The sequence below is a fragment of the Misgurnus anguillicaudatus genome, chromosome 10 (genome assembly GCF_027580225.2).
Source record: "Misgurnus anguillicaudatus chromosome 10, ASM2758022v2, whole genome shotgun sequence".
Classification (NCBI taxonomy): domain Eukaryota; kingdom Metazoa; phylum Chordata; class Actinopteri; order Cypriniformes; family Cobitidae; genus Misgurnus; species Misgurnus anguillicaudatus.
In genome coordinates, this window is record NC_073346.2 from 15,088,129 (window position 1) to 15,107,588 (window position 19,460).

The 19,460-nt window shown below is 36.6% G+C and overlaps 1 protein-coding gene across 2 annotated transcripts in view; it reads left to right on the forward strand.

Moving 5' to 3' along the window:
• The window catches only part of chn2 (chimerin 2), a 46,667-nt gene that overhangs the window by 7,174 nt on the left and 20,033 nt on the right, over positions 1-19,460 (forward strand). The window contains exons 2-6 of one of the 2 annotated variants that reach the window (XM_055209642.2): positions 11,634-11,672; positions 14,695-14,750; positions 15,016-15,047; positions 16,860-16,973; positions 17,906-18,179. In XM_055209642.2, coding sequence (XP_055065617.2) covers positions 11,634-11,672; positions 14,695-14,750; positions 15,016-15,047; positions 16,860-16,973; positions 17,906-18,179 — 515 coding nt within the window. Of the gene's footprint in view, positions 1-11,627; positions 11,673-14,694; positions 14,751-15,015; positions 15,048-16,825; positions 16,974-17,905; positions 18,180-19,460 lie in introns of those variants that run through there. The other variant, XM_055209643.2, reaches the window with a different exon arrangement.

Sequence of the window (19,460 nt, forward strand, 5' to 3'; positions counted from 1 at the left end):
TGAAAATGAAAATTACCCCATGATTTACTCACACTCAAGCCATCCGAGATAAATGCGTACATCATCTTTCAGATGAAAGCTCCTGCACTTAGAGTGTCCTGGCTTTTCCAAGCTTTATAGCGATTGAAAACAGGGTCCATGACTTTTAAGCCCCCAAAAAAGTGCATCAATGCATCTTTCACATAATTCACACGGCTTCAGGGGTTAATAAAGGCCTTAACCATTAGGGTAATTGATGTGATTTTGTGAGAAAATACCCATATTTCAAACTATAATAAATAACTAGCTTCCAGTAACGGCCACAGTGCACTATACATAGCATCGGCCAGAAAATTTCCCTATTACCGTATTTTCCGGACTATAAGTCGCTCTGGAGTACAAGTCGCATCAGTCAAAAATGCATTTTGAAGAGGAAAAAACATATATAAGTCGCAGTGGACTATACGTCACGTTTATTTAGATAATGATTTAACAAAATCCAAGCTGAAGAACAGACATTTAATCTGGAAAGGCAAGTTATTTAACTAAACAATAGCACAGAACAGCAGGCTGAATAGCTGTCCATACATGGTAGCCTCTTATGGAACGGCTGAAATTCCACAAGGGGGCGTATTTGTTCCTCAGACGTTGCACAATAAACGTGACATCCGAATATATTCATTATAAATCGTGAATGAAAAGTGAGATTCAAACAAATGTCCGTTAGTGAACTAATTGTATACACTATTTATATCGTAATTCGGTCAGAAACGTCAAGATTGTGAGATTAACAAATCGTTTTGGATTAAAAGGCTTGGATATTCCATTTCCTTGGACTTTTGGGGATTTATGAACAATTTGTTTTGGACAATTTCACCGAAGCCGATAATGGGAAGATTTTGAAGGTAAGTAAATATCCTAAATCGGCGCTGCCCGGTTCAGGTAACTAACAACTAGATTATAGTTTTATGACTGCTAAAAATCATATTATGCTTTGTGTGTGCGCTCAATGGGAACCCTAAAGTCTAAGCTTTCTAACGATGTGCCGCATGACCGTATATTTTGAGATTTAATGCTTCAAAGTTACAATGATGTAATGCAGCCTCACGTGCAGGGGAGGGGGGTGTACCGTGTACGGCACAGTGTTCCTTATCAGGTTAAAGTAACATAAACAGTTATTTACAGGATACACAATAGCATACAGAACATACCTGGGAGGCTGAGTAGGTTTAATTAACACAACAAGCCAAAAAGGTCCCAAAGTCATTCCGCATCACTGAATCCATTGAATCACATAAATACAGGAGCAGCATAGAGCGGACTTTCGCGGCTGTATACGGTAATGGTTTCTCTTGGTTCATATGAAATCGTTTTGACGTATAAGTCGCACCTGACTATAAGTTCCAGTCTCCGCCAAACTATGAAAAAAGTGTGACTTATAATCCGGAAAATACGGTACTTAAATTTGAAGTGTGTAATGAAAAGACACTCAGTGTAATTCAAGGTAAAGCCAAAGTCGGACAGACAATAAAATGACCAGTCATTATTCACTTTTTGTCACACACAACACCACACTAGTTCAACACACTTATTCAAACAGTACCGTCACCGTGAGATGTCAGATCCACATTAAAGGTGCAGTGTGTAATTTTTAGAAGGATCGCTTGACAGAAATGCAAAAGAATATACAAAACTATATTATCAGTGGTGTATAATGACCTTTCAAAATGAACCGTTATGTTTATTACCTTAGAAAGAGACCTTTTTATCTACATACACCGAGGGTCCCCTTACATGGAAGTCGCCATTTTGTGCCGTAATGTTTCTACAGAAGCCCTTAAAAGACAAACTTTTTTACTAAGTTGTCTCTGGCGATGACATGTTTGTCCGGTGGTGGCTACCGTAGCTTCTCTATGTGTTTCCAAAGCGAGAGGTGAGCAGTGGACTGAGCCTTTAGTTGCAGTTCACAACCTCACCACTAGATATCGCTAAAATGTACACACTGCACCTTTAATTATGTCTTGTAAATATGTTTTAAGTACTTTTAAAGGGTATGTTTATAAATGTTATGCATGTTTATTTAGTTTCACCAAATTTCTGTTTGTCTCATTTGTGTTATATCGGCCTCATAAAGGCCAATTAGCTGTACAACTTTATTAATATTAGTATCGGCATTGTGTTTTTGTGAAGGATGGATGCACTTTTTTGTGCCTTGGAAGTTGTGGACCCTGTTTTCTACTGTCACAAAGCTTGGAAGTGCCAGGACATTTACTAAAATAACTATTTTGGTCATTTTTTGATAAACTATCCCTTTAACTATTTAAGATAAACCCCAAAACAACAAAACAAAAACTGTAGTTGGCGGCTTTACCTTTACATTTATGCATATGACAGACACTTTTATCCAAAGTGACTTAAGCCGTTTACAGTATATTGATGAACACATTGCATAATGTAACTTCATCATTGAATGGGCGATTGTGCCCATTTCGCTTGGCGGTGTGCACACCATTTTTTGTTTGTGCATGGCTCCATATTCTGGTCAAGCAGGCACGTCTGTGCCTTATCTCTTTGATCAATCCATACAAAACAATGCAGGTATGTTAGTGTGTTTCTTGGAAATCAAACCCATGACCTTTGCACTGCTAACACGATGCTCTGCCATTTACAGTAAGCTACAGGAATTACTATATTGACCTATAAGGAACACTTATTTCTGGATTTTTCCGTCTAAGAGGGCGATTCTGGGCCAAACTTTTCTGCATTGTGGACCAGGCCTTATATCATTTAGTCAAAGATCTTGCTATTGTGTGTGTGTGTTTCCTTTGCCAATCAGAAGTGAGGGGTTTCAAACAGCACCTATATGCACACTCATACACACACTCGCACACAATAAAACAAAGGCATACAGTCATGCAGGAAAATACCCAAACCCACCCTCACTTGCATGCAGTGTTACAGGATAAACATACTCCGTCTTCCCTTCCCTCGCGGTTTCTCCGTCTGATGCCTCGTCTTGCACAAACTCACAGAATTCCTGCCAGTTTTGTTGCCGTCTTGTTCACAGAAGGTCCTCGCACTTTTTAAACACATTGTGTGAAGTGGGGGAGATGTTCAGCATTGCATTATGTGGCTCATAGAGATACACAGTCTTTATATAATGTATCCAAGCTCTTACAGAACAGCACAGTGTACAGATGGCCTCTCCACAGGAGCTGATACACTTGTCCACAAATACTGTGTCAGCACTCACTCTGTGTGTGTGTGTGTGTGCGTGCGTGTTTTCTGCATGTTTGTGAATGTCGTACCCAAATCTTTTGGGTTGGAGTTGGTGACTAAATGATTTAAACTACTGTATACTGTATGTGTGACTGAATGTATCTAAAAGTGGTTGAAATCAGCAAGGATCTAGTGATACATTATTACATTGATATTTGGGTTATGTTATAATAAAATTGCTGCTCTATATGTTTAGTGTTTAACATTTGTAAATACAGTACATATAAATCTATATTGCATTTATATATTTTATTTTTTATTTTAAGAATTGAAGAGTTTAGATGGTTGCGTCTGACATGAAATCACCCACATTGTCAAAAGCAGGCAACAGTCTCCATAAGGAAACAAAACAGCTATATATCGAGATACTAAAAAATGTCTCTACAAATACAGCATTCTGTGCGGGTTATGGTAAGCACTATATGGGATAGAGGAACAAACGGCTCAGAAATTGCAAGGTATATTTTTGTCAGGTTTTACTGGGTGTTATCCTCTACATGCAGGGATTTCAGACAGGCTATTCGTTTGAAGTACATTCTTGCTGTGGCACATTTATATGTGTGTTCTGCCTCAAGGATGTCTGTTCCCTCTCATCCTCCGAGCTTTAATATGTGTGAGAGATAAGAGCCTGCTCGAGAAAAAGGGAGCTGCGAGGGTGTGTGTGTGAGCTGTAGATAGTCACCCAACTTAACATCTCAAAGCATCTAAAATTCTCTCAGAAACACCCCGGTGATGCAGAGACAACTAACATGGTATTTAACACCTGTGCCAATGCTGTGATAAAACTTGAACATAGGAGCTTTTACCACATATCTTTGGCACAAGGCAATGATTTGTCCTTGGCATGTTTCACTCGAATTCATCTGCGGTTGTTTTGGGAAAAAGCAAACACTCTGACAGTAACAAATTGCCTGACATTCAGATGAAATATGCTTTATTAAAAGGCTTTTCTCTTTCTGTGTACAACGCTTATGCTGCCTTAATGCTTCAAGGGATGGTTCACCCAAAAATGAAAATTTAGTTATCATTTACTATAGGGATGCTCCGATCAGGATTTTTGCTGATACCGATTCCAATACCGATTTTTTTAAAGCTGATATGCAAGCTCTTTGATGACTGTAACATTTTTTTCTAGATAAAGTAATACTACTGATGTTGCCTTTGTTATATTACTTGCAGTAATTAGGTATATTGTTGTTTTAATAGAGAATCAAATAAATAAGCACAACAAATATTTCTTCTGCAAAGAGATATTTAAGGTTTATTTAAGGTTTATGACTCTTAAAAGTAATGGGAAAAAAACACTCCAGTCTTTACTGTATGAATTACAGTATCGGGCAAGTTACTAAAAATAAGTAATTAGTTACAGTTACTAGTTACTTCTTTTAAAAGTAATTTAATTACTCTACCAGTTACTGTATATCAAAAGTAATTAGTTACTAGGAAAAGTAACTTTTAAGTTACTTTTATGTCTGCTTTTTAAATGTAAATATGAACAGTACTGATCAGTCAAACAATAAAATTATATATTTTACATACTGTAGGAGCCTAGTTTGCTTTAGATTCAGGCGTTGAATATTTTTGTTAGAAATTATCTTAATATGTAAGCTTAGTTTATTTATGTATATCATTAAGACCATTTAGACAAATATTTTGTGTGTTTACATTGAACAATATATAGTGTGTTAAAATTGTGTATTGTCTCTTTAAGAATTTGTGTCATATTTTCTAAAATAAATTATAATTTTTCTGATTCCATATTTATTTTAATAAGTTAGAAACATCTCCATTGTGTCCTGCTGACAGGCGCGGTGTGTGCGTGCAGCAGCTGATGCAAATTATGTGTCATCCGAAAGTTAGATTGTCTCATTTCAGTTCTCTTCGCGGACTTCTGAGGCTACCACCTTGAAAGAATGAGTGGTCACCTTTTTAGGTCGCAGGCTTAGCAGGGCGCAGCCCTTGAATTGGGACACAGCTTGTGAAGCTTGCGGCGGGTAGTGCGCTCTTTGGTGATATATTGTTTGTATATTTTCTATGTTGGATTTAAATGATTCTCAGGATTAAAGGAAGATATTTAATCAGAAAACGGAGTACGTGGATTGTTTTGTCAGAAGGACACAGAGCGAGTGGATTGTTTTGTTGGATACAGAGCGAGTGAAACCAAAACTGAAACTAAATGCGCACTCACACATACTATTGAGTTTTAACACGTTTTAACAGTTGTACAGTGCAGTGTGAATATTTTTTTGGAAACAACAATCGCGGTTCGTTCTCTCCCAAGCCGATGTAAACATCTAAGAATATTAACACTTCTCAGATTTATTACTTTTGTGGACTACAAATGCAAGTTGATGTCATACTGGGATTGCTTGGCAAAGATAATTTACAAACCGGATGGATTATGACTCGCGCACAATTTTTAAACAAAGGTATGTTGTTCCATTTAGATTTTTCACGTTCATTCTATATGCACTGTCAGCCATGATGAAGTTTAAAGATTTATTGCGCCGCCCACCACGGCCCTGCGACGTTAGATCAGAAATGTCCTGTCTGCAAGTGTTATTTTTTTACAAAATAGATTAACACGAGTAACGAACTCATTTAAATTTCAGGAATTGTAATTGTGTTACTTGATTTAAAAAAAATACTTCATTACATGCTCGTTACTTTGTAACGCGTTACTCCCATCACTGATGAATTAAATATGCACACATTCGTATGAAGTATAACAGTTCTTCAGTCAAGAGCAGAGAGTGATTTTATTGAGCGATGAATAAGGTTACTGTAGCTTTAAGATATGAGAGAGATCGCTCTGTTCACTTGCACTGATGACTGCTGTGCTTGCCGCGGGTGTACGCAAACAAGAGCAGCTGTGAGGAAAAGAAAGTTTAAATGGTCAAAACTTTAAAATGCATGCAAATAATAAACGCTTGGCATGATGATGCAATTGTCCGCGATAGATATGTGTTGTATACGCTGTTTGATGGGGATATGAAGATGCGTTGCACTGTTGACCTAAGCGTGTCCTCAGAGAAATCCAAATCTGCACGTCGCACATGAGCAACGGGTTATAAAAATGCTTGCACTACATAAAAAAATGGGTTTTTAATTGCAGCCGCATTCAGGATCCCTATGATAAAAGTAAGAAAGATCGGTTCATGACCTCGGTAAATTTAGTCATTTAATGCCGTTATCGGCCGATACCGATCGGCGGCCGATCGATCGGAGCATCCCTAATTTACTCGCTCTCATGTTGTTACAAACCTGTATAAATTTCTTTGTTCTGATAAACACGAAGGAAGATATTTTAAGAAATGTTCGAAACGAAACCGTTCGTGAGCCCCATTAACTTCCAAAGTATTTTTTTTCCTACTATGAAAGTGAATGGGGCTCACGAACGGTTTGATAATAACATAAGAGTAAATGATGACACAATTTTCTTTTTTTGGTGAACTTTCCCTTTAAATCTAAAAGAGATACAGATTGGTGGGATGTTTTGCAGTATGTTTTAGTCCTTTTATAATTTTCACAAAGTCTGACCTTCATCCTTTCATTTGCTGAAATTAGTGCTGACTTTGCTTTTTGTGATTTTCTGCTTTTCATGCTTTCTGTAGGCTTTATTCATGTCATGGCTTTAACCGCCCACAGTCCTACTTATCATCTGATGAATATTGCACAGTATGTAAAGTTGTGATTTCAAGGTTTGTGCTTTCAATGCAACAAAGATGCATCAAATCGTTCTGCAGGAATTCTTATCAGAAAGTCTGCATGCATTTCTTTCAATTTCATTTTCTTATTTTCGTATAAATTTTTATTTGTAGACTGATTCTGTGTCATTATTTTTAGTGTATTTTAGTTCTGGACTCCTGCCTTTAATGAAGCAGCGGTAGGAACATAAGAGTCAAGCAGCTCAAGTGTTGTTGGAAATGTGAATAGGCAGTGAATGCACCTTCTGACCCTGAGGTTTCCTCCATTAATCTTCAGTCTTTCTTATTAGATCCAGCGATAGAGGAAAAGCACCTGGCAGATCACCAAAAGAAATTACATTTTCCCAATGAGCCACAGAAGAATAATTCATTTGTATTGTTAGCCATAACTGGGACAACACACCAGTGCCCAACAGACTATATACCCTCACAAACCAGTCACACATATATTCTCACATAAATGCAGATTGAAAGCTAATCCGACTTGTTTGATTGCTTTAAAGTAAAGACTATTTCTGTGTGTAATGTAAACTATTCAGTAATCATTATTTGGACCATAAAAACAAAAAACCAAAATATAGCCATATCATCATCTTCCAGAAAGAAAAATAATCTTCATCATAAATTGCATGGTACAGGACCTTGTTTAGGGTTAACTTACAAAGGGTTAATAAAAATGGGTTTCACATAAAGCCTCAGACCATACAAGCATTTCGTTCTGGCCTAGCAAAGTGATTGACTTTATTAAAGTCCTTTAAGGAAATGCATTATGGGTAACTTTCCTAGGTGGCTCAGGTTCTTGGTCCTTAACCCAGTGTATGTGGTTAATGGTTAATTGAGGATGTGGCTTTCTATAGTACAAACTATGGTTTCCTTGTTTATAAGCACATTTTGCAATGCATGTACAAATTTGACAAGAGAAATATACAAAGTCAAGTCTTATATGACTTCTATGAATCATTTCTCCATTCTCATTGTCACGTGTTGTGGTGGCGCTCTGTATCGTATGTGTGTCGTGTGCTGGACTTTGTACTTGTGTTTGGTTGGGAATGGATTGTGTATACAGAAGCTGAAATGCTGACTGCCCGCAGTCTTAAAGTGCTGATTGTATAAGAGACAGTGCATGAAATAAGGCCTGGATCCTTGGAGACTAGCAAGAAGTCAGAGAAGTGCACTGATTTACACTCTCATAGATAATGTTTTCCTAAAGGAACAACAGCTTTGCTATCCACTCCCTCTCTCTCTCTCTCTCTCTCTCTCTCTCTTTCTCTCTCTCTCGCTCAACCTACTGTATCTCTCTCACACACAAGATCAAACATTCACTTATTATGAACTTTCACACACAGAGACACACACAGTGTGTGTTATTGTTCATGGTGTGACTGCGAGTGTGTTTTTCTCTCATAATCACCATGTGAATTTTTTTATGAATGACCTCAGATTCAGATACCTTTGTTGATGTGGAAACACTGACTGAAGCATTGGTTCACTTCACAGCAGTACATTCAGTTCAACTGTTGTCAAATGAGTCTTTATGCTTTGTTGCCAAATTGGTGTTTATGGATTTGGCGTAGTCGCTTTCAGTCCTACTTTATTTGTTAATATTGATTCTGTAGAAGCCGGTCTGGCTAGACTGTCTGAAATGGTCTGAGAGGAACTGTCTTGTTTTGTTCCTGATAACTTTAATTTATTTATTTTTGTTTTGAGTTCTTTTCTTTGTATGTATAGGCTGCCTGAAATTTGCTTTAAGCATTTTTTAATGCTATAGCCTTTTTTTTTGACAAAGAAACCCATAATAGTCATTATACAACAGTAGTTTCTGGTTCTCGAATATGATTGGCAGATAGCCGTGATATATTCTACTTGTATTGTAACAGTAAACATTTCACCATTTCGTATCATTTAAATATTATTTCGACAATCATCATGAATGGGTGAGGAAGGCGTAAAGCACTTGAGCTGTACGGTCGCTCTATCTGTGACTGGAAAAGCTGCCAACAGAGCGTCACACCTTCACACATTAAAGGGATAGTTCACCCAAAAAGGAAAATAATGTTATTAATGACCAAACTCGAAAGACCTCTGTTCATCTTCGGAACACAGTTTAAGATGTTTAATATTTAGTTTAGTCCGAGAGCTTGTTGACCTCTCATTGAAAATCTATGTACGGTATACTGTCCACGTCCAAAAATGTAATAAAAACATCATCAAAGTAGTCCATGTGACATCAGTGGGTCAGTTAGAATGTGTTGAAGCATCGAAAATACATTTTGGTAAAAAAAAAAAAAATTACGACTTTATTCAGCATTGTCTTCTCTTCCGCGCGAGACTAAAGTCACGTGACTGCAGTGACGCGGATGACGTACGATGCGGCTCACGTGTTATCTGATGCGCCCCAGCTGTTTTTTTTTTGTGCGCCTGGGCTTTGTTTACAGTCTGAGGGAGACGCACACTGTAAGTTTGAAAAAAATATTGTGTCTCATAGCGTGGTCGATTACACTTGGCAAATAGTGCAATGAAAACGATAATTTTCTTTTCACCCGAGTATCTGTTTCTTCATTAAAAAGGCGCATACTGTTTGGAATTAACCCAGCTAGTATATCATGTGCAGGCGCCCGGGCACTGGTAAGGACACTGGCTCACTATACATCAGAGGTAGTAAATTGCCATCACTTGCTTCCAGATAGAGCGGCAATTACTACACAGAGCCGTAGTTCACTGATAAGCTGGGTAATATCGCATTTATTATTGTGGACAAATCGCCTGCGATATTGAATGCAATATTGTCTAAATGCTGCTCCGTCTGAAAGGAGGTGATGCCGATTTACTACTAATCACCAAACCGGCTTTTTTGTTGAGATGCGCAATGAGTAGTGTTGGGTAAGTCACTCAAAAAAGTAACTAGTTACTAATTACATCTTTAATCATGTAATTAAATTACTGTACAAATTACTATCTTCAAAAAGTATTTTACTTATTTTTATTTACTTTCTAAGTCCTATTTAGTAAATGATACACACATAGGCTTGAAACGTCTCAAAGAAATCATATTAAAGTACATAAATTAATCTGGTCACACTTTTTAAGGTCCAATTCTCATTATTAAAGTGAAAAAATGTAATGTTCGCAACACTGCTTTTAACTCCCATATTTAATAAAAGGCAACGTTTCGACCCTGCTGGGTCTTCTTCTTTTGACTGAAGAAGACCCAGCAGGGTTGAAACGTTGCCTTTAATTAAATATGGGAGTTAAAAGCAGTGTTGCGGACATTAACAGGGTTCCCACATGTCCTTGAAATCCTTGAAAGTTTGTGAATCTGAGGGAAATAATTCAAGACCCTGGGAAGTTATTGAAAATATACATACATAGATACAGGTCATTGAACGTGCTTGAATCTATTAGATTAGATAAAATCCATATTATTCCCTGTGTAGTGTAGGATAATATCATAAAATTTCTAGCCTTTTAACACATGCTAAACTGTTCGCTTTAAATGCTTATATCTTCTGTATGCGAATGTTGAATTATACAAAAATGCTTTTTTGCATAGTTGTTTTTGACACATGAAAATGTCTCGGGTTACGTATGTAGCTGTTGTTCCCTGAGAAGGGAACCAGATGCTGCGTCTCCCTTGCCATACTTCCTGCGTCCCTGTAACGCCGTCTTTGGCAATATTTCAGATAGCGAACTACTTTCTGGCTCCCACGTCACCCTGCCTTTGTCGTTAAGTCTCACCGTTGGTTGAATTTGATATACACATTCAGACGCACTTACCCCTGGAGGCGTCCGCAAAGTGTCACAGCAGTGATGCAGCGCGAGTTTGCACGATGTAACCTTGCTCTCACTTGAAATGTGTTCCCACATTTAGTCCTTGAATTTGAGGGTATTGGACCTGGAAAGTCCTTGAAAGGTCCTTGAATTGGAAGTTCACGTAGGTGTGGGAACCTGGCACACATTTTTTTTGTCCTGCACCTACCAGGAGGTGGGATGTGCACACAGTTACTTGTTTAACCAATTCTCACTATTAACTAACTATTAACTACTTTTGCCTCAGTATAGTCTTTATTACTGCTTATTAATAGTTAGTAAAGTAGTCTTTAGGTTTAAGTATTGTAAGAATTGGGTCGGATTAAAGATGTAGAATAAAGTTTTGCAAAATCAGGCATTAATATGTGCTTTTTAGGTATTTATAAACAGCCAATATCTCATCTAATTATATTAAATGTACATGTAGGCATTTAGCAAATGCTTTTATCCAAGGTGACTTACAAAAGTGAGGAAAAAGTGCTTCATCCATTTTCTAAAGGGACCATTGAGCTATACAAGAGCACAACTGTGATGCCAGTTGTGTTTTATTTTAACAAATATTTGTAATTAAGAGCAGCATATGTTTTGTTGTCTCTGAGAAGAGGGACTAAAGGGAAGTATTAAAACATATAAAGCTCTGAGGGGATTGTAAAGAGGATTATACTGTCAGAACACACAGTCTAGAATAACTTAATAATAATGAAACAGTATAATAACCTTGGCACATAGCTGCTCTTTAAACTGACAGTAAGTGTTATAGACCCTTTTAAGTGAGAATAAGCTGTCGGGAGACGCCTATTTTAACAAGGCACTTTAAAGAAGAGGCCCTCATTATAACATTTGTCTTGTCATTTCTTCTAGATCCTGAAGATTATCAGCCACCAATATGGAAATCCTACTGTAAGTATGATCATTTTTTTTCTAAAAGACATTTTCAATCTTACACTTTTTTAAAGTTAATAAATGTCATAAAAGTGTTAGTTCCACCTTTAATATTAACAGTCTTATCACATTTACAACATACTGGTTTAAGTGTTAATGTTAAATTTACATTTTGCATTATGGGAAAGTTAATACGAAGCAGAAGAACAGGATTCTTAAGACAGTTGTGCTAAAAATCTCTCAGTCAAGAAAACATTATCTCAGGTCTTCTCATTCGAAACATCTCCTAGCCCATCCCACTACTCACCTCAGTTTCCCTCGAATTCACTCCCACTGTGTAGTATTTTTAGAGCAGTCCTCGTCCCTGTCAGGCTGATGGAAGTTGTCCAGGACTCACTGCTTGTTTTGATCTTTCCTGACAAGATCTTGGCATATCCGTCAGATGCCTTCCTGCTCCCTGTATGGAAAATCTGTAAAAATTTGAGCACAGAGTCCAGATTCTCTCTGTGATCGGACCGCGGCAGTCGATTGCTGCGCTACATGACAAGCAGTTTTAATGAAGTCATCATGAGAAGGTCAAGTCCATGTCGAGCTGAAGTGCCTCCACACATCTGCTGCCATTTTTTGAGCCGAGATTGATCATTTCACTAGTCCTTCTTTCCGATTTACAATACATTATTACATTGTAACTTCTTCCTCTCAGTAACATTTGATAATGCAGTGTAAAAGTATTGTGGTTTTATAGGGGTTCCTCGGATGACCGTTAAAAAACAAAGAATTTCAGTGTTTTTTCCAGTAACCTATCAAGGCTTTACAGCACATCATATTTGCTGAAGTTACAATTACTTACATTTACATTTAACAGATAGCACCTTATAAACATGGGGTCAGTTTATTTGTATAGAGAGACTGGTGCGGTTTCCCAGTTTAAAGTTCAACCCCATTATTATTGCTGTGAAATGAGTAATCAAAGGACACGTTGTTTAAAAAGGCAGCACACTTAACTGATTATTTAGGAGAAGATAACCTGAGAAATTTTTAGTATTAACCTCCATTCATTTACATTCAAACAGGCACAATAACAACATCTGAACTAAAACCTGCTTGGACCAAATACTGTCCCTTGATGTATTCCCCTTGCATACTGACTAACTGCTGGTGTTTATCTGTTTGCCTCTTACACTGCATTCATTTTTTTAAAACATAACCAATATTACCATGTCCACTGCTGTAATGTCCTGTAGCTTAATCTGACAGCAGTGCTAGTAGGTTTATGTTCTCAATGTTAAGCACTATTTGAACGGGATTAGTTTTCCAAACGACGTTTAAGTTTCAACGTGTCCCCCATGACGTCTGTAAATTTTATGTACCAATTCGGACGGGCTTAATTTCACAGCCTATTACAGAGATGGGGGTATCTGTTTCGTGCGTTTGGACGTTGCAGAAGATCATATGCTCTGGATAAACGTTTGATATTTGATATGTGATATTTTGTTTTACATTTAAAATGATTACAGAACATGAATTATGAATTTAATTTTAACTAATTAAAATAACTTGCTAAATCCTACTAAAGTAGCCAACGTGTTTTATATAACTGGCTGTTTATAATCAACCCATAAAAATGAAGAAATCAAGATTAATAACAATTTATTATCTTTATTTATTTACATTAACATTCCCGACTGGACAAAAATAAGCTTGAGTTTCTTACCTGATACTGATATATAATTACAGTGGCCAGTCTTAACAGTCTGAGATTTGGCTCATCTTGATTGAATTTTTTTATTCTGCCGAATGGAAAAAACATCCATTTCTGAATAAATGGGATGCAGGAAGTACAATACCGTATTTTCCGGACTATAAGTCGCACTTTTTTCATAGTTTGGCTAGTCCTGCGACTTATGTATGTCAGTATGAATTAATTTTGACACACATGAACCAAGAGACAACATTACCGTCTACAGCCGCGAGGGTCCGCTATTGCTGCTACTGTATTTATGTAATTTAATGAATTCAGTGATGTGGAATGACGAGCCTGCGAACTTGATGCACGTTGGCTTGTTCTGTTCATTTAGCCTATTCAACCTTCCAGGTATGTTCAGTATGCTATTGTATATCGTGTAAATAAAATGTTTATTGTTACATTAAAATGATAATGTTACGTTAACATACGGACACCTATTCAGCCTGCTGTCCTGTGTGCCATTGTTTAGTTGAATAACTTCCCTTTCCAGATTAAATGTCTGTTCTTTGGCTTGTATTTTGTGAAATAATTTTCTAAATAAATGCAATGTATAGTCCACTTATATATGTTATTTCCTTTTCAAAACACATTTTTGACTGATGCGACTTATACTCCGGAGTGACTTATAGTACGGAAAATATGGTATACGTGCATTAGTAAGACCTTTCGGCAGATCACTTTGGCCAAAACACAAAAAGAACCATGTTTTCAAAAGATATTGCTGGCAAACACAGACATTCGCATTCAAATGGGATACAATTTCTCAAAGGAGCACTGAGTTCGGCAAAAAACAGTAGATAAATTGCTGTGGAAGGTTGTGAGAGAAAAACATTCAAGGGATTAAAAAAGGCATGTTTTTCTAAGAGGTCCCCCTGTAAAACTAATCCTGTCCGAATAGGGCTTTAGACGTAAAAGATTTATGTCCAATAGAGTATGTCTTGTTTTGACATGACTGTAGATGTGCCAGCATTTTAGCATAGCAATGCAAACATTTATAAATGCAAATATTTTATAGATGTTTTTTTTTTAAGAACTGGCAGAGTGACCAAGGAATATTTGAAATACTTTATAAGAGGAGGAGTAAATAAGTAGTAAACTGCTTAACAACATAGAAATAGGCCTAATCAAAGTCTGGCACTTACAGGGGGAAATAAATCGAGATTTCCTAATGATTTATTATTTCAGGTATTTCAAAAATCCCGTTAGGTCTGAAGGCCTTTCACAAATGAATAACCACAAGTCGAGTCACAAGTTCTTTATATCTTTTTCTGTATCTCTTCCATTTATTTTCAGTGTACCAGCTACAGCAGGAAGCACCAAGACCCAAGAGGATCACATGTCCTCAGGAGGTAAGTGCAGGAAAAAATGTCAGTAAATAACCCAAGGTTTATCAAACATGACTCATATTGACACAGTCAGCATATCTTGTGCTAAACACTGGAGCAGATGTTCTGACTGTCAGCTCCAGTCTCCCGCTCTCCAAAAACTCCAAAAAAGGAAAAGATTCACTGTTAAACAATCAGGCCTCAACCTGACAAAATAATTTGTGGTGAAAGCTGTTTTTTTAAGTCTTGCTCTCATGCTGTCTGTTTACCTTCTCTTATTGCACCTTAGATGGAGAACAGACCCAAGTACTATGGTAGAGAGTAAGTGCATAACTTTACCTTACACAATTCAAAATTTAATCGAGGATGTTTTTAAATCCAAATGAAAAACCTGAATCTAAGTAAAATGTAAACCGAGGCCCTGTTTACTTTAGAGCATTTGCGTTTTCAAACGGCATTTTAAAATGAAAACGATTCTCGTTTATACTGGCATTTTAAAAAGAATCTTCATCCACACTATACACGACCATAAACGCATGAAACATGACCAATCACGTAACTGGGCATGCGCATAAAAGTGTAAAATAACGTATTACTCTAATAATAGCTTAGTTTTGCGCATTTATGCAGCCTAGGGGTGTGCGATATTGACAAAAAATCATACCTGGATCATTTGCCGGCAACTACAACAGACACTATTTTTGAACCTATAAAAATGTGTTTGGGAAAGTCTTATATTGTTCTAGCTCCCCCCACAACATATTAATATGATTAATATGTTAATGTTGATGTTATAAACCAAACAGAAAGGTCTTTATGATTTAAAAAGGAAGCATTCAAGTGAACAATAGTGAACTTGAAGCAAAAATAAATTAATTTGCTTTAATGTAGGGAGTTCCGTATCAGCCATTTCACGCTGTTATATTTATAATAGCCTAGTTCATTGTTTGCAGTTCATATTTATGATCTTATAGTCCAGTTGAAAATTTTGTACGAAATGACTGTATTCTTCAGAAAAACACCAAATAACTTAACTTCCCTTACCTTTCGCTGTTCAGTGTGCGATCAATTAATTAAAAATTAATATGACTTTAATTTTTAAAAGTGTGCGAGGTCTGTACACGTCCTCCGCTAGCAACACAGAAATAGCAAAAAGCGCAATCGGCTAAACGAGCATTAAATATAAAAATTACGTTGATTGTATTGTTTTTATTAATTTATATTTACAAAACTTATCAACAAACTTTGATTAAAATTAAGAGACAAATTATATGAAACAAATTCATTTTAAAGTAGCAAACAAAACTTAAATTAAACTCGAAAATAATGTCTGACCCATTACAGTTCTCCCTTCATATTGGCATTTACAACACATATTGCGTTTTAAAATTACAGTCTATCTTTCGTAATAAGCTTACTAAATTTAAACAAAACATAAACAACATTACAACAATATTCAAACCCAACAATACTCAAACATAAATATAAAACAGACATTATCTATAAGGATACATGTTAAAACAATCTGATATAGCGTTTATAATAGCTAGTTGGTAGATGTTTACTATTTTTGTCAAAACCTCCGTTGCAAACCTCCATTTACCTGAATAAAATAATTTTTACTTTGAAAATGATGCGCTGTCGCGTTAACATCAGCAGTTCGTTTACGTAAGACTCCGTCTACGTTAATTTACACTGCAGCGCAACGTCTGAGTTCTCAAACTAAAACAGGGTCTTCAGCGTTTACGAACGAATCTGTTTATGAGGGTCGAAAACGGTGGTGTAGTGTAAATGAATGGCGTAAACGTAGCAAAAGTAATGCGTTTTAAAGGATAAACACATTAATGTAAACATAGCCTGAGGTACAGGGTGAAAGTCAGAATTGAAATATGGTTTATAAGACCAGATTTATTAAAGAATATTACTACTAATAATAGTAATGATTAAAAAGATTTAAAATTGCATTTGTATATGTGTAATATATGTAAAAGTTGCATTGCACATTTATATAAAAGTCTTTAGGAGTGTGTGTTCATGTGACTACTGTAAGCACTAGAGAGAGTCTGAGCTATGTTTGTGTGTTTGTTTGTGTGCACCAGGGTAAATCATGGTATGTACATATGGTGTGTACAGGTTCCATGGTCTGATTTCGAGAGAGCATGCAGATGAACTGCTGGCAGGGATTGATGGTGCTTACCTCATCAGAGAGAGTCAGAGACAACCGGGAACATATACACTTGCCTTGAGGTACATACTCCATACACCCATTGTTTTTAAAATACATTCTATAATTTTATTTATACATCCTACTCAACTTTATTTATAGAGCACTTGAAACACCACGAGTGGAGCCAAAGTGCTGGACAGAGAAGGATAAAAGAGAATATAATAAGATAAAAAGCATAAAATCAATACAAAACATATGACAAACAAACACGGCACATAAAGCATTTTCAAATGCTACTGAATCCACCCACCCATATATGTTTATCCATTTATGAGCATCAACTTGTGGCCCCAGTAGCGCTTTTGAAATGTGGGTTGGACCACAGACGTACTTGTGGTGATATAACAACAACATGGTGAAGGCATGACTACTGAATATTAATTAGGATATGTTTCAATAATTAAATGAAAACACCACCGTTTTTTAATATTTTATTATGTTCTTACCTCGACTTGGACAAATGAATACATACCTATGTTTTATCAATGCGCGCACTTAATCTTTGTACAGCGCATTGTGAATGTGTTAGCATTTAGCCTAGCCCCATTCATTCCTTAGGATCCAAACAGAGATGAATGTAGAAACCACCAAACACTTCCATGTTTTCCCTATTTAAATACTGTTAGTTACATGAGTAAGTATGGTGGCACAAAATAAAACGTGGTGATTTTATAAGAGTTCCAATACTTTTGCCTATATAGTGTATGTCAGTGGATATATTAGCGGGGGTACAGAAATGGCAATGATGACAAGCACAAAGAAAAACCATAACTTAAAAAGCCAAATGACAGATGCTTCCTCTATATTAGATGCATCCCTGCCACTAAAATATTTTCATAGTGTGGTGGAAAAAAAATTGTTCATGGCATAAAGTCCATCCATCTTCTCAACTGTATGTTCATCCACCCATGAACACTTTCCTCTAAAGCAATATTTCTTGTCTCTCTCTCAGATTCGGGGGCCAGACTTTGAACTATCGGCTCTTTTATGATGGAAAGCACTTTGTGGGAGAGAAGCGTTTCGAGTCTGTTCATGATTTGGTTACAGATGGTCTCATCACTCTCTATATTGAGACCAAGGCAGCTGAGTACATCGCCAAGATGACCACAAACCCCATTTACCAGCACCTGGGCTACACCTCTCTCCTAAAGGACAACTCGCTCACTAACCGTCTCAGTCGGGCCCGTTCTGAGACAAAAAGAGTTACTTTTCAACAGGATGACAAGGTGAGGAGCTTTTCATTGGCTAGAATGTTATTACACAACATATTACTAAAGATCACAGCCTGTTGTGTCAGATTTATCATCTGTGCATAATACATCAAAAAGAGACATTGTACTGACAATGTCAAATATGTGACCCTGGACCACAAAACCAGTCATAAGTTGCACAGGTATATTTGTAACAATAGCCAACTATGTCACAATTGTCGTTTTTTTATGCCAAAAATCATTAGGATATTTAGTAAGGATCATATTCCATTAAGATATTGTGTCAATTTTCTATCGTAAATGTATAAAAAATATATTTGTCAGTAGTTATACGTGTTGCTAGGGACTTTATTTGGACAACAGTAAAGGTGATTTTCTCAATATTTCGATTTTTTGTCCTATACTAACAAACCATGCATCAATGGAAAGATTATTTATTCAACTTTCAGATGAAGTTTTCAGAAAAATTTTTCCCTTGTGGCAGGGCACATATGCCAAACACAGCTGATTAAAGCATTTTTAATGAATAGGCCGTTTTTGTGGCTTTGTGAAATCATCATTACAATAATTGGATTTCTCTTGTTGAGTTCCAGGAGCTTCAATTGTTTGAATGTTTTTTTCATTGCGCGTGTTAATTTTAGATTATGTAGGCTTATCAGGAGACTTGGGAGGAATTTTGTGTTTGCTTGTTATTTCATATTTCGCCACACTGACAAACAAACAAAATCATAAGACATTACACTAACTACGTCTGTTACTCCATATAATGCTGATAAGAACATTTTTGTGAACTTTTTGTTGCTCTGCAAAACCCGTCATCAACATTTCTGTGGAGTCCCACAGGGCTCTGTCTTAAAGCCTCCACCTTTTCGTTGTGTATAAGTTTAGAGTATGCCGGCTAATCAGTAAACCTTGAATTACTGTTTGCTACTAAATATATAGTATTTCAGAGCTCAGATAAACAAGCATAATGTTTTCCGTCAATACTTTAAATGAGACATTGTTAATATCTGACATACATTTACATGCGCAAAGTGATGAGTAGATTAGCACCCCACCTTACACACACATCTCATGTCAGTGCATTGAGAACTCAGGATAAAGGGGGATTTAAGGTAAAGTGGAACACTTTTTGTCAGTGAAATTAATTGTAAACTGTCCTACTTTACCCCAATTCTCCCTACAGTGTGTGTATGTGTATTGTGTAAGTGTTTTCTTGTTCATCAATCTTATGATTTCTCCATTATTTCACAAATGTTAAAGATGTTATTTAGATAAATGATAAGGAGAAGAATG